This window comes from Heloderma suspectum, chromosome 17 (assembly GCF_057233095.1).
Source record: "Heloderma suspectum isolate Gila_16-S chromosome 17, 16-S_ref, whole genome shotgun sequence".
Taxonomy (NCBI): Eukaryota; Metazoa; Chordata; class Lepidosauria; order Squamata; family Helodermatidae; genus Heloderma; species Heloderma suspectum.
The window spans coordinates 10,619,119-10,630,745 of record NC_139474.1 but is presented as its reverse complement, the minus strand read 5'-3'; the positions used below and the strand labels follow the sequence as shown (position 1 = coordinate 10,630,745).

Genomic DNA, 11,627 nt, shown 5'->3' with positions numbered 1-11,627 from the left:
AAAGGTGGTCAGCGTATGTTGGCTCTAGGCTATTAAGGGCTGTATGAGGTTAATCCCCAGTTTTTGAGCTGAGCCTAGAAGTCAACCAAAGAAGATGATGCAGGATCACAGTGTGTGATCTGATGGTTGAGCACCAATTAAGACCTCTGTGGCTGCATTTGGAACCAATGGAAGTTTTTGGATAGTAAACTTGCCAGAGCGGATGCTTCTGTGTCACAGAAGCAGCCTTTCCCAGCCAGATGCCCTCCAGATGTGTTGGACTACAACTCTCAGCAAGCCATGTTGGCCAAGGGGGGCTGGGAGTTGTAGTCAAACACATTTGGAGGGCACCAGGCTGGGGAGTGCTGCAACTGCAGGCCAACACATGGCAAAGTGGCAAGGCAAAGGAGAAAAAATAAAACAGGTTCTGGGGTGTGGGTGAAGAGATTAACCTACAAATAGGTAATATCTTTCTCTCCCCCACCAGTTCATTGGAAGCAGGATAGTATATGAAATAAGCAAAGTTGTTACGCCTGTTTACCCCTCACCTCCAGTTCCCTTCCCTGCCTAAGTTGCCTCCTCTCTTGTGTTTAATTATTGTGTTTAATTAAATATTGTATTTAATTTTTAAAAAGTAGGCCCTTTGGGGCAGGGACCCATCCTCTTCTACCCTGTAAAGTGCAATTCCTGTAGATAATGTTGGAATAATAATAATAATAGTGTTTGTGTGCAGAAGGATGCAAAAGCCACAGGATGTAGCATTGCTCATAGAACCTATCTTCCGAAGGGCGCAATCTTATGTGTGTTTAGAGAAAAAAGTCCTATAACTCCCAGCACTCCCCAGCCAGCCAGGCTGGCTGGGGAATGCTGGCTGGGAGTTGTAGGACTTTTTTCTGTCTAAACACGCACAGGACCACGCCCTAAGATGATCAAGGTTTCATTTCCCCACCCCAAAGTAAGTTGCTGCCCCTTATGGTTGTGAAGATATGCTCAGTGCGAGAGCTGCCTCTCAGAATCTCACTGCAGGAACCGTGATGGCCAAATCAGATTTCTGGGGGCCAAAATTAGCGCTGAATTAGCAGAAGAGGAATCAGTTATGCAAAAGAGGAAAAGTGACAGAATAGAAGCATCCAGCGTTAAGAAAAACCAGGGGCTTTGGCTTGTGTCTGTGCACATTGCAGAACTTTGCTGCTGATGCCACAGAATGTGGGTTACCCAGGCAAATGATGCCTATATAGTTTTTAGTGCAACCAGCTCTGAGCGCGGGCAGGGCCAACCGGTTTGCAGTTTGTTGTGAGGCTGGATTAACCGTGTTCACAGCAGCATGGCCTGTTTGGACACTCCACCCACCACCAAGGAGGGCAGGTGCTAGAAACAGGCATTGTAAGCTACTTAGCCAGGACACTGACCTTGCAGGCTCTGGGCAAACAATATTAGCATCCTGCCACCGGCGCACAGCAGAGGCCGCGTAGCCTAAAAAAGCTTCTGCATTCCACTCAGGACGCAGCTTTGGGTCTTTAACAAGAGCCGGCCGATGTGCATCACAACCAACACAGGAGTGCAGAATGACCGGATGCCTGGGTCAGATTTCCTGACCATTTCAGCTTAATTTAAAACCAAATCGTCCTTATGATTTCAAAACAAGGTATGGTTGAAAGTCTGTGTGAAATCTCAAAAGTGTGGCTGAGGAAGGCTTCCAGTGGCCAGAGGGCTGGGTTCTGGTGCCCAGGGTATTTCCCTGCCCATGACCAGCAAGTGTCCGAATGATCAGGAGTAGATAATTATGCATTAACTTGTATGGGTTACGGAGTTTGGATTGCTTGGCCACAGAGAACAAGTATTTGTTGTTGTTCAGTCGTGTCCGACTCTTCGTGACCCCATGGACCATAGCACGCCAGGCCTTCCTGTCCTGCGCACTCTCCCAGAGCGTGCTCAAGTCGTGAAGGCGGGCTAAAATTTCAGCTTCTCCAAGCTAGGAGCCAAGTGTAAAAAACCCCCTATGCCTGAACACTTAAAAGTCAAACTGTCACCCAGTTAAAGACAACCTAATGATTTGTTCAAATCTATGAAATCTGCATAAATTTGCATTTGAATAAAAACTAGCAGCAAAAAGAGAGAGCGCTGTTTCTTTGTTAGAGGATGAGCACACATTTCACAGCCACAGCAGACACAGCCTTAGAAGAGGCTTTCCCACCTGGGTGAGAGAGGAAAAGGAAGGCCTCTTCCAAGATGGCATTTGCTATCTGCAGTTCTTGCAAGTACTTGTACAAAAAATACACTTTAAAAAGCCTGTTTTCCGATTAATCAGGGGCACCTTGTTAGTTGGTTACGTCTAACTGATCAGATATTACATTAAAGGGGAAGGGAGACTGGAAACCCCTACGTCAGGAGTGGGCAACCTTTACTCCTCAGCCTAGTTACATATGGCCTCCTGCAGGCGATCAGTTCAGACCTCTGGCAAAAAAGGAGCAATCTGTCTCGTCCTCAACAACGCGCTGGGCAGGGAGGAAGGGGGAGCAGGAGAGAGAGACAAGGGGTGGCAGAGGGAGAACAAAGGCTTTGGGCTCTGCCTCCACCCACAGCCAGCAGGCTACTCTTGACAGTTTACCTCCAAGGGAGTACTTGGTAATTACACAGAATGACACTGTTACACAGAATGACACCTAACATCAAATTCCTGCAAGCTTTGTCTCTGTTGCAGAGACCCAGCTGTTTCTGCTGATTTCATAATAGCGATCCCTGGAACATGAGCTGCTGGAGCTGCGGAGTTCAGCCTGAAATCCTTCAGCGCCACCCCCAGCGCGATTTCTAGGTGGAATCCCAGAGTGTTCTCTTCAGTACAGATTTAGAAGTACCTTGTGAACTGGGGCCAGCACCAGATGTAGCTGGACTAACCCCCCACCTCCGGCCTGCCACACACACAGAGCTCCGCCTTGCACCCAAGTGTCCTTGTGCTATTGCCGGAGCTGTGCGTGTGCAGCAATTACGTAATTTAAATTACTTGTGAGTGCAGGATTTTAATGGGGTTTTATATCTATCTATCTCTATCTATCATACTGGATTGGATCCAGACTAAGTTAATTCAGCCTAGGTCCCACCAAGATGAACAAGGCAAGTCTGTTGTGACTTCGGAAGTCCAATCGATTTCAATGGGAACCAAGTTCAACTTAGCTAGACTCGATCCAGCCAATGGGAGCCAGTGTGGTGTAGTGGTTAGAGTGTTGGACTGGGACTCAGGAGATCTGGGTTCTCGTTCCCACTTGGCCATGAAGCTCACCAGATGACTCTGGGCCAGTCACTGACTCTCAGCCTAACCTACCTCACAGGGTTGGTGGAGGATCATATAAGCCGCCTTGGATTCCTTGCAAGAGGAAAAAAGGCAGGATATAAATGTAATAAATAAATAAATATTTGAGGTGTACATATTTGAGGTGTACACAGCCCCAGTGCCAGCAAATCAGGGCTCTATCTTTATTTTGTAACTAGTATACATTTTGCAGATTGGGGAAATGTGTATAATTCATTCTGGAACTGCTAGTTTTGGTCAGGGGCCCTGAAACTCCAGCCACTAGAAAACTTTAGTTTGTCAGGCACTGAACAGGGGGTTGGACTCGATGGTCTTATAGGCCCCTTCCAACCCTACTATTCTATGATTCTAACCACATGCTTCAAAGCTCATCTTCTCTGTTTCAGGGAAAGCAACTTGCTTTCCTCCTCATTAAATGGGACCTGAAAATTCCCAGGATGTTGAAGTTTGCACCTAATACCAGATTCTGTCCTCTCGTAGAATCATGGTACACATACAAATAGACCAGGCAGCTACCTTTAAAGCTCCTGGTTTTTTGTTGTTTTGTTTGGCTTCCCCAGGCATTTTAAAACACTGATGTTGTTTTCCCTCTCTACTGGCTGTCTTTATTGTTTGATGGTGATGCTGCCAATTGTAACATTCTTGCATGCCGTTTTATTTTAATTGTATTTTAAGGACATTTTTGTGACATTGCCCTGAAACATTTCAAACTGAAAGACAAGATATACATCTCAAGGAAGACTCATGGCAAGCCTTGCTTACCGGGAGTCGTTGTAAACCCGCCAGCCAGACTGATCCTTGCAGAAGGCTGTGTAGTGGCCATAGTGGACGCTGCCGGAGTGATTGCAGAGGGCGTAGAGGTTGTACACAGGGGTGCCTGCGAAAGTGCAAGACAGAGAGAGGACCACATTTTAAAAATATAACTACTTGTTTCTTTCTTTTTTTACTGTTGTACTCAAAAACTGTTTAAAAATTATTCTGATCATCAGAAAGTGGGGGCAATATATCATTTACAAATATTACGTGGTGTTCTTGTTTTTGTTAGCAGCCTTGAGTGCCTTGTTTTGTAAATAAGGCAGGATAAGATTTAAAAAATAAAACATGACAATAAAAGGCTCAGACCTCCCCTTCCATACAATACAATACAAAACAGAAACAACAAACAACACAAATCAATAAAACAAGCTGTAATGCTACAGTTAGCAGCAGCAGCAAACAATAAAGGCAGCCAGCCAGCAGAGAGATGAAACAGGCACTGCGAGGAAGGCACAGCACGGGCTGCTCCACACCCAGCATACAACTCACCGGCCTTTTCGCTGGCAAACTCCCTCAGGTTGAGCTGCTGGAGGGGGAAATCCACGTACACGGAACATTTCTTAATGGAGTAGCGGGTGGTGGAGAACCGATTCAAGTCTGGGACAGTAGGAGTTAAAGAAAGGCTAGCTGGATGTGGAACTGCACACAAAGACTGTTAATGGGAGAGCTCCTGGTGGACACCAGAAGCCCAAATCTCAGGTTTGGAGTCCACAAGACCCCAGGACCCCAAAGTACTTCAAGCAGCCTACAAGGAGAGAAGGCAGACGCAAGGTGCGAAGGCAAACTAACCCTCCCGTTCTGTAATTTGACTGGCAAGTGAGCCAAACACCAGTTTAGTTGTCATGCTTGCCTGCTGTTTAAGACCCATTGTCACATTTGTCAACTTTATTGAAAAATAAAATTCAAGTATGCAGAACTGCTTTGGGGGATTGGGCAGTGGGGGGCAGCTTCTTTGTGACATCACAGGCACCACCCAGCGGGCACCCTCCAGAGCCGGCTTCCGTTGCAAAAAGTCTCAGGGCTGTTTTCCTCCCCTTGCCCCCAAGATTAATCTGGAGAAGAAAAGTAAGGCACGTATTGAATGCAGTAACTGTGCTTAAAAATTTAGCCCTGCCGCTCCAAGGTTAGGTTCGTCTTCACCCCTAAATTCAGCAGGAATAGAAAGAAGCTGGCTGCGATTTGGTCTTGGGACCAGGGTACCTGTTTTCCCATATGTCAATGCAACATGACCGGATGTTTCAACCACAAATGGGAACCCAAGTTAAAATGCCCTGGGCTGGATTTACATCAGGAAGCCTTACACCAGTGGAGGCTATCCCAGAAAAGCTAACAACAACAACTACCATGATGTATTTATAAACCCCTTTTTCTAAAGTGCTTTGCATAACTCTGCAGAACAGCCCTGCGAAGTTGGCCAGTGTTACGATTTACGCTTTTGGCGGTTTCACGTTGACGTGCATGTGGAGCACCCGACACATCCTCCCACAAGGCCAATCGCCGGCAGCCACAGCCCCGACCAGCTCCGATGTGGTCCCAGTTTCTTGTCCCAAACAGAAGTCATAGAATCATAGAATCACAGAATAGCAGGGTTGGAGGGAGCCTACAAGGCCATCGAGTCCAACCCCCTGCTCAATGCGGAAAGTCCGGAAAGGATACGTAGCACGAGGATACGGGGAAAGCGCTGGATGGTCAGCTTCTTGGTGCTTCGGGTCCTCTGCCGGCATTTGTCACACACCTGCTCCGAGAGAGAGAGAAAGAAAGGATGAGGTTGGCTCAGCTTAAGCAATTCTGAAGAAACAATGGCTGAGACTTCCTTTTCCTTCTCCCTACTGCCACTCACCACCTCTAGCTCATGCATCCCCTTCTCATCCACCTCTTACCCATAATATCCTCAATTCAACAAGAGCCCAAATTCTGCAGTCAGAATAAGCTGATACAAATGGAGACTGATTCTCTAGCCTCTTGCAGCTTCCTCCAAATTCAGGGCTGAAGATTGTTTGGCACAAGGGTGCTGGGGGGCAGCAGCGGAGGAGTCCTGGCCACAGCTCACCTGGGCCTACAAAGTCTGGCAGAGACTTACCGGCGCATTCTCAGAATCCAGCTCTTCTTCTTTGGTGAAGAGGCTGAAGCAGTCGAGCAGAGAGACCTTCCCACCAGTGAAACCTTTCTGCGAAAGCAGAGCAAGGATTTTATGGAAGAGATCTTTCCCCCTATTTCCTCATCACGCTCATACTCAAGGCAGCTTACAGAAGTTAGCATGTACATGTTATTTCCTTATTACATTTATATCCCACTTTTCCCTGCAAAGAGCACAAAGCAGTGTTCATTTTTCTTCCGCCCCATTTTATCCTCATGACCCTGTGAAGCAGGTCAGGTGAGATATCTGTGAGAGATAGCGACTGGCCCAAAGTCCGCCCACTGAGCTTCCTGACTGGATGGGGATTTGAACCCGGGTCTCCCCAGTCTTTGTCCGACACTCTAACCCAGTCTTCCCCAACCTGGTGCCCTGAGCATGGCTCAGGATAGTGAGACTTGTAGTCTAACACATCTGGAGGGCACCAGGTTGGGGAAGGCTGGTCTAAGAACTGTTCTACGGGGATGCAAATCTCCACCTCTGCTAGTTCCCCCTCGCCTCACTTCCATGTCACTCAGCCTCCCAATCTCTGCCCTCCTTCCCCTTGCTCAAAAGGCTCATGGCCAATCTCCCCACCCCCCCACCCCTGCCATTATTCCTCATGGCTTCTGTGACACCCTGTTTTGGCATGGGCTCGTAGCTCGGGGATGGAGCATATGCTTTGCATGCAGGTGGATAGATCACCCCTGTAAATAAGCCCATGCAAGGTACTAGCCAGCTGGCAGAGAAGGGACGGGAAGCTGCTCCCCTCTTCCGCCAGCCTGCTACATTTCTGTGATGGCCACACAGGATGGGGATTTCCCTGCTCTTGGAGTCCATTTTGCTTCTATGCTGGGAGTGGCGGAGCGCTCCATGCCGCCTCTGCCTGCCTGCAATTCCTTGTCGCCAACGGCTGCCAGGTGAGTGCTTAAGATCAGCCTCACCCCAGCCTGGCCCCCTCCGGATGTGCTGGATTACAGCTCCCACACAACCCCCAGCCTGCATGCCCATTGGCCCTGCTGGCTGGGGATGATGTGATTTGTAGTCTGACACAGTTGGAGATGGGCCAGGTTGGGGGAGGCTGGCTTAAACATAAGGCTGAAATAGATACTTTTTATGTGTATGGTCATTGGTTGTAACCCAAAATAAGATGCGTTGGGAGAACGTTTCCATCATTTCTAAACAGATACGGGCAAACCAATCTGCCCTACTGACCTTTAGCAGCAGCCCAGGAAAAAGTCAGCTACTGTCATGAGACTCTCCCCTCATTATCACTGGCCAGAAAGAAAATCAATTTTCTGCAATTCTGACTGGCTTGTTCCCCCCAGTCTCCAATAATAGACCAACATATAGAGTGTGAGACCCGGTTCGCACATCATGGCAGCAATTCCTGGGTAGTTTAATTGAGGAATTGCGGGGACGAGCGGACTGCATGAGCTGCATGCTTGTCCTTTCCGCTTTTAGTTAACAACCCCGAGACACCCCATTCCTGGGTTGTCTGTGATGTGTGAACCCAGTAACTCTGCATTGTTTATGGGTTAAACAACCTGGAGGTAACCCAACAACAAATTATGGGAAATTGTTTGGTTAACTCTGGGTTGTTTAACCCATAAACAACCCCGTGTTTCTGGGTTTGCCTGGAACAAAACACCCCAGGAATGGGGTGTTCCTGAGTTAATTAAAAGTGGAAAGGATGAGGGTGCAACTCACGCAATTCCTCTTGTCCCCACAATTCCTGGGCTAAACAACTCAGGAATTGCCACTGTGACAGGCAAACCAGGTCTCTGTGGTGTGTGTGGAACTCTCCCCAATTTTCCATTTGGAAGGCTGCAGATCCAACTTTCATTTAAAAAAAGGATCCCTGGTAGCAAATACTGAGAATAACTGCTAGAGTCACTACCAGCCAAAGCAGATGGATGAGATCAGCTCCCCTACAACCTGGTGCCCTCCAGATATTTTGGACTACAACTCCCATCAGCCCCAGCCAGCATGGCCAATACTCAGGAATGCTGGAAGTCGTATTCCAAAACAGCTGGAGGGCCCCAGGTTGGGAAAAGCTACAAGCTTTGCTAGATGGACCAATGGTCTGAGTCGTCAAGAGGAGGCTTCATAAACCACCACGAGACTCTTGCACCGAAGCCCGTCATGACACCATTTAAGCCCACCTTTGGGATAGGCAGGGATAAGTCGCAGAAAACTTCAAATGTGGTTGACCGATAGCCGCACGCTTGACACTTGAGGCAGCTCTTCAACTGGCCGACAAAGAGATCTGGCAGAGAGAGAGAAAGTGTGAGAGACCAGGGGCATGCTGTTGCTTTTGTTAGTGTTTAGGTCAGCCTGCAAGCAGAGTTTGACTTCTGCATCTGGGACTTGTGCATGCTGCTATAACCTGAACTCGGGGAACTCTGGTCTGTTCTAACTGAAGTTACTTAACAAACCAGGATCAAGTCGTGATTTCAGACCATGGCTTATTTAAGCTAACTTTGGTTAGAACAAACCACAGTTGCCAGAGTTTGAACGTATCACAGAGCCACAGTTTGTTCCTAAGTGAAAATGGAAGCTTTCACTCTCCTTCTCCTGTGTGCAGTGAAGGAGAGAGGAGGGGGAGTGGGTGGACTAAACCATGATTTAGGTGACTGTCTGAACCAGGCCAATGTGTAGCAGAGATTTTATAGTGCATTTCATGGATTTTTACAAAATGTATTAAGGAGCTGAATATTTCTTTTAAGACTTTGCACCCTAGCAGGTAGTAGCTTTTGTTTATTTGAACCGCAAGTTACTTCGCACTTCCTTCAAACTCGCCCCAAAGTAGTTACCTATGTTAAGGTTTGGGCAATATGAATTCAAGTGATCCATCAGTTAAAAAGCCTTGAAATGCAATTTAAAATCTGACAGCTGCAGTTATTTACTTTTATAGCTCTTGCGAGCTGAAGGCAGTCTCAAGACTGGACGCGCCAAGAAAGAAAGCTACGCGGAATCCAGGGGTGTGCTGTTTGCCACGACACCTTTAGGCATTCCTGGTGCCCCGGGTCAAACAGCGGGTCTCGCCGGAAGGAAGGGCTGCTCACCTACTATCTTGCTGTCTTCTCTTTCCAGATAGCGCTTCCACATCTGATTGGCTTGTTCGTCATCACTGGGGAAAGAAAAGAAAAGGAACCCAAGAAGAGAACTTTAGGAGGCGCCAGGCTGGGCAGAGAGGGCAAGGTGGTGGCCAGCCACTGGGGCAGAGAGCAGGAGGCGGCAGGAGGAGGAGGAAGAGGCGGCGACATCTGACTGCAAAATGGACTTGGTTTTCGGCACCATCACTGTACGTGCTGCTTTGCGGAATAATCAAGGCCAAACAGGCCCCTGCCCTCAGAAGTTCAAATTAAGGGAGAGAAGGAAAGGGGACCGATGAGCATGTTGAGCACTCAGTGGCAGCCAGGCCCAGAGACAGCTTGCAGATGAGCACTGGCATGGCAGCTAAGAGACTGAGCTGGGAACCAGAAAGCCCCTGGTTTGAATCTCACCGCAGCGACATCCTTGCTAGATGGTTTTGGCAAGCCACTCTTAGGCTCAGCCTCCCCACCCCACCCCCAATCTGCAGTGCAGGGGATGACCATACTAGTCTACCTTACAGGGTTCTTGTTATGACTAGCCACAGAATGTCTGTGAAGTGCTTTGAACACCCGAGTGCTGCGCGAATGCTAGATCTTATTAGCCAGCAACCACAGACGAGACAATGTCTAGCAGCTCCCCAGCACACAAATGTTCTGTGAGTGAGGCAACTCCTGCATCCAAGCTCAGAGTTGAGAAATGGAGATGCAAACTTGTCCTCAAGCCAAGAAGCCGTCACAATGCCCACAGTGAGGACTAGAAACCCAGCCTCCAGCATTTAACTACTCAGATACGTTCTGAATGCTGTACCAGTTTAGCTACGCTGGGAGGCAAGGCCCAAGAGTTCGCCACACCATTGGCTCAGGAAGCTCAAAAGCCCCCTGCATCGCACTGGGCTGGTGGCCCAGGAAGACGAGCATCTCGGAAATACAAGCCCAGCTTCTCTCCATTTGGAGGCGGCGTTGGGGGAGGGGCCATAGCGCACTGACAAGGCCCGTGCTTTGCATCCTGCTATTCCAGATCCAGCATCTCCAGTTAAAAGGACCCTGCAGAGAGCAGGGCTGGAAAACATCAGGGACCCCAGAGAACCGCTGCCAGGCGAAGAAGCAGAATACTGGGCCATATGGACTAGCAACCTGATTCTGTAGAAGCTGCTTGAACGTTTCCGGGAGGAACCACAGCTCAGGGGCAGGGGACCTGCTCAGCGGGCAGAAGCCACAGGTCCGATCCCTGCTCTTGACAGTTTAAAAGGATTTCAGGTGCCGGGGCTCGACTGGAGGCATCCATGTACCATTGGCTGAGATGCACATGCAGAAGGCTGGTACTGCACTCGTGTCCTACTTACGGGTTCCCCATAGGCGGCTGGCAGTGGAGGCTGTTGGCTGCGATGGAAACCTCTCTGGGTTTCAGTCAGAACTCTAAAGGAGTTCTGCTTCACACTGTGGAGAGCTCCTTTAGAGTTCTGACTGAAACCCGGAGTGGCTTCACCGCCCCACTGACATCGGAGCCAACAGCCTCCGTTGCCAGCTGGTTGACCATTTTGTGGACAGAATGCTGGACGAGATACGCTTTTGCTGTGGCTCAACAGGGCTCTGCTTATGTTCCTAGATGGACCAATGGTGTGAAATGGTATAAAGCTGCTTCTTCTGCCCAGATGCGAAGGCTTCTGTCCACACGGGCTGTGCTCACCTCAAGGCATCGGAGTCCTCCAGCACCGAGGGCCGCTTGGCGTCGGAGAGGATGCTGGGAGTCTTGCGCCCTTTCCGATTGATCTCCACATGCAACCGGTCCATGAGAAACTTCAAGAACTCCTGAGCGTCCTGCTGGCTAGAAAGGAAGAAGAGAAAACGCATCGACTGCCTTACATTCTCAAGACGTTAAGAGGCAAAAAGAACCACCCATCCCAACCGTATTGCTTTAACCCAGAGGGGCCGATCAACGTTCGTGGCTGTAGAACACACGGTGCAGTTTCTGACATGCCGCAGAGTTTTAAGAGCCAATTTCTAGCCTTCACAGCAGGGGAGGAAAAAAACAACGAAGGATGTGTTGGCTTTTATAAAGATATTACCGAACCAAGCTGAATGCTCCCATCAATGTCTAATTCAGGAACCTACAGCCGTCACAGCAAGATGACATGAACATCATAAACTGCAGGCACAGTGCAAGCTTTAAGCAGGCTCGATTGAGAATAGAACGTCAGGTGGATCAAGCGGCATAAGATTTCAGCCACAGTCCGCAGGTGGCACTCTTGGAGTGTGCAGCCCTAACTGGCGGTATTGCAGTCTTCTCCATCCTGGGGCCCTGCAGGTACATTGG

The 11,627-nt window shown here is 48.9% G+C and overlaps 1 protein-coding gene across 2 annotated transcripts in view; it reads right to left on the bottom strand.

Moving 5' to 3' along the window:
* Window positions 1-11,627, bottom strand: part of USP21 (ubiquitin specific peptidase 21) — a 32,229-nt gene that overhangs the window by 1,210 nt on the left and 19,392 nt on the right. For both annotated transcript variants that reach the window (XM_084823749.1, XM_084823748.1), the window contains 7 exons: window positions 11,001-11,138; window positions 9,284-9,348; window positions 8,381-8,484; window positions 6,183-6,269; window positions 5,759-5,837; window positions 4,592-4,699; window positions 4,049-4,163 (listed from right to left, as the gene is read on the bottom strand). In XM_084823749.1, the coding sequence (XP_084679875.1) occupies window positions 4,049-4,163; window positions 4,592-4,699; window positions 5,759-5,837; window positions 6,183-6,269; window positions 8,381-8,484; window positions 9,284-9,348; window positions 11,001-11,138 (696 nt within the window). The remainder of the gene's footprint in view (window positions 1-4,048; window positions 4,164-4,591; window positions 4,700-5,758; window positions 5,838-6,182; window positions 6,270-8,380; window positions 8,485-9,283; window positions 9,349-11,000; window positions 11,139-11,627) is intronic.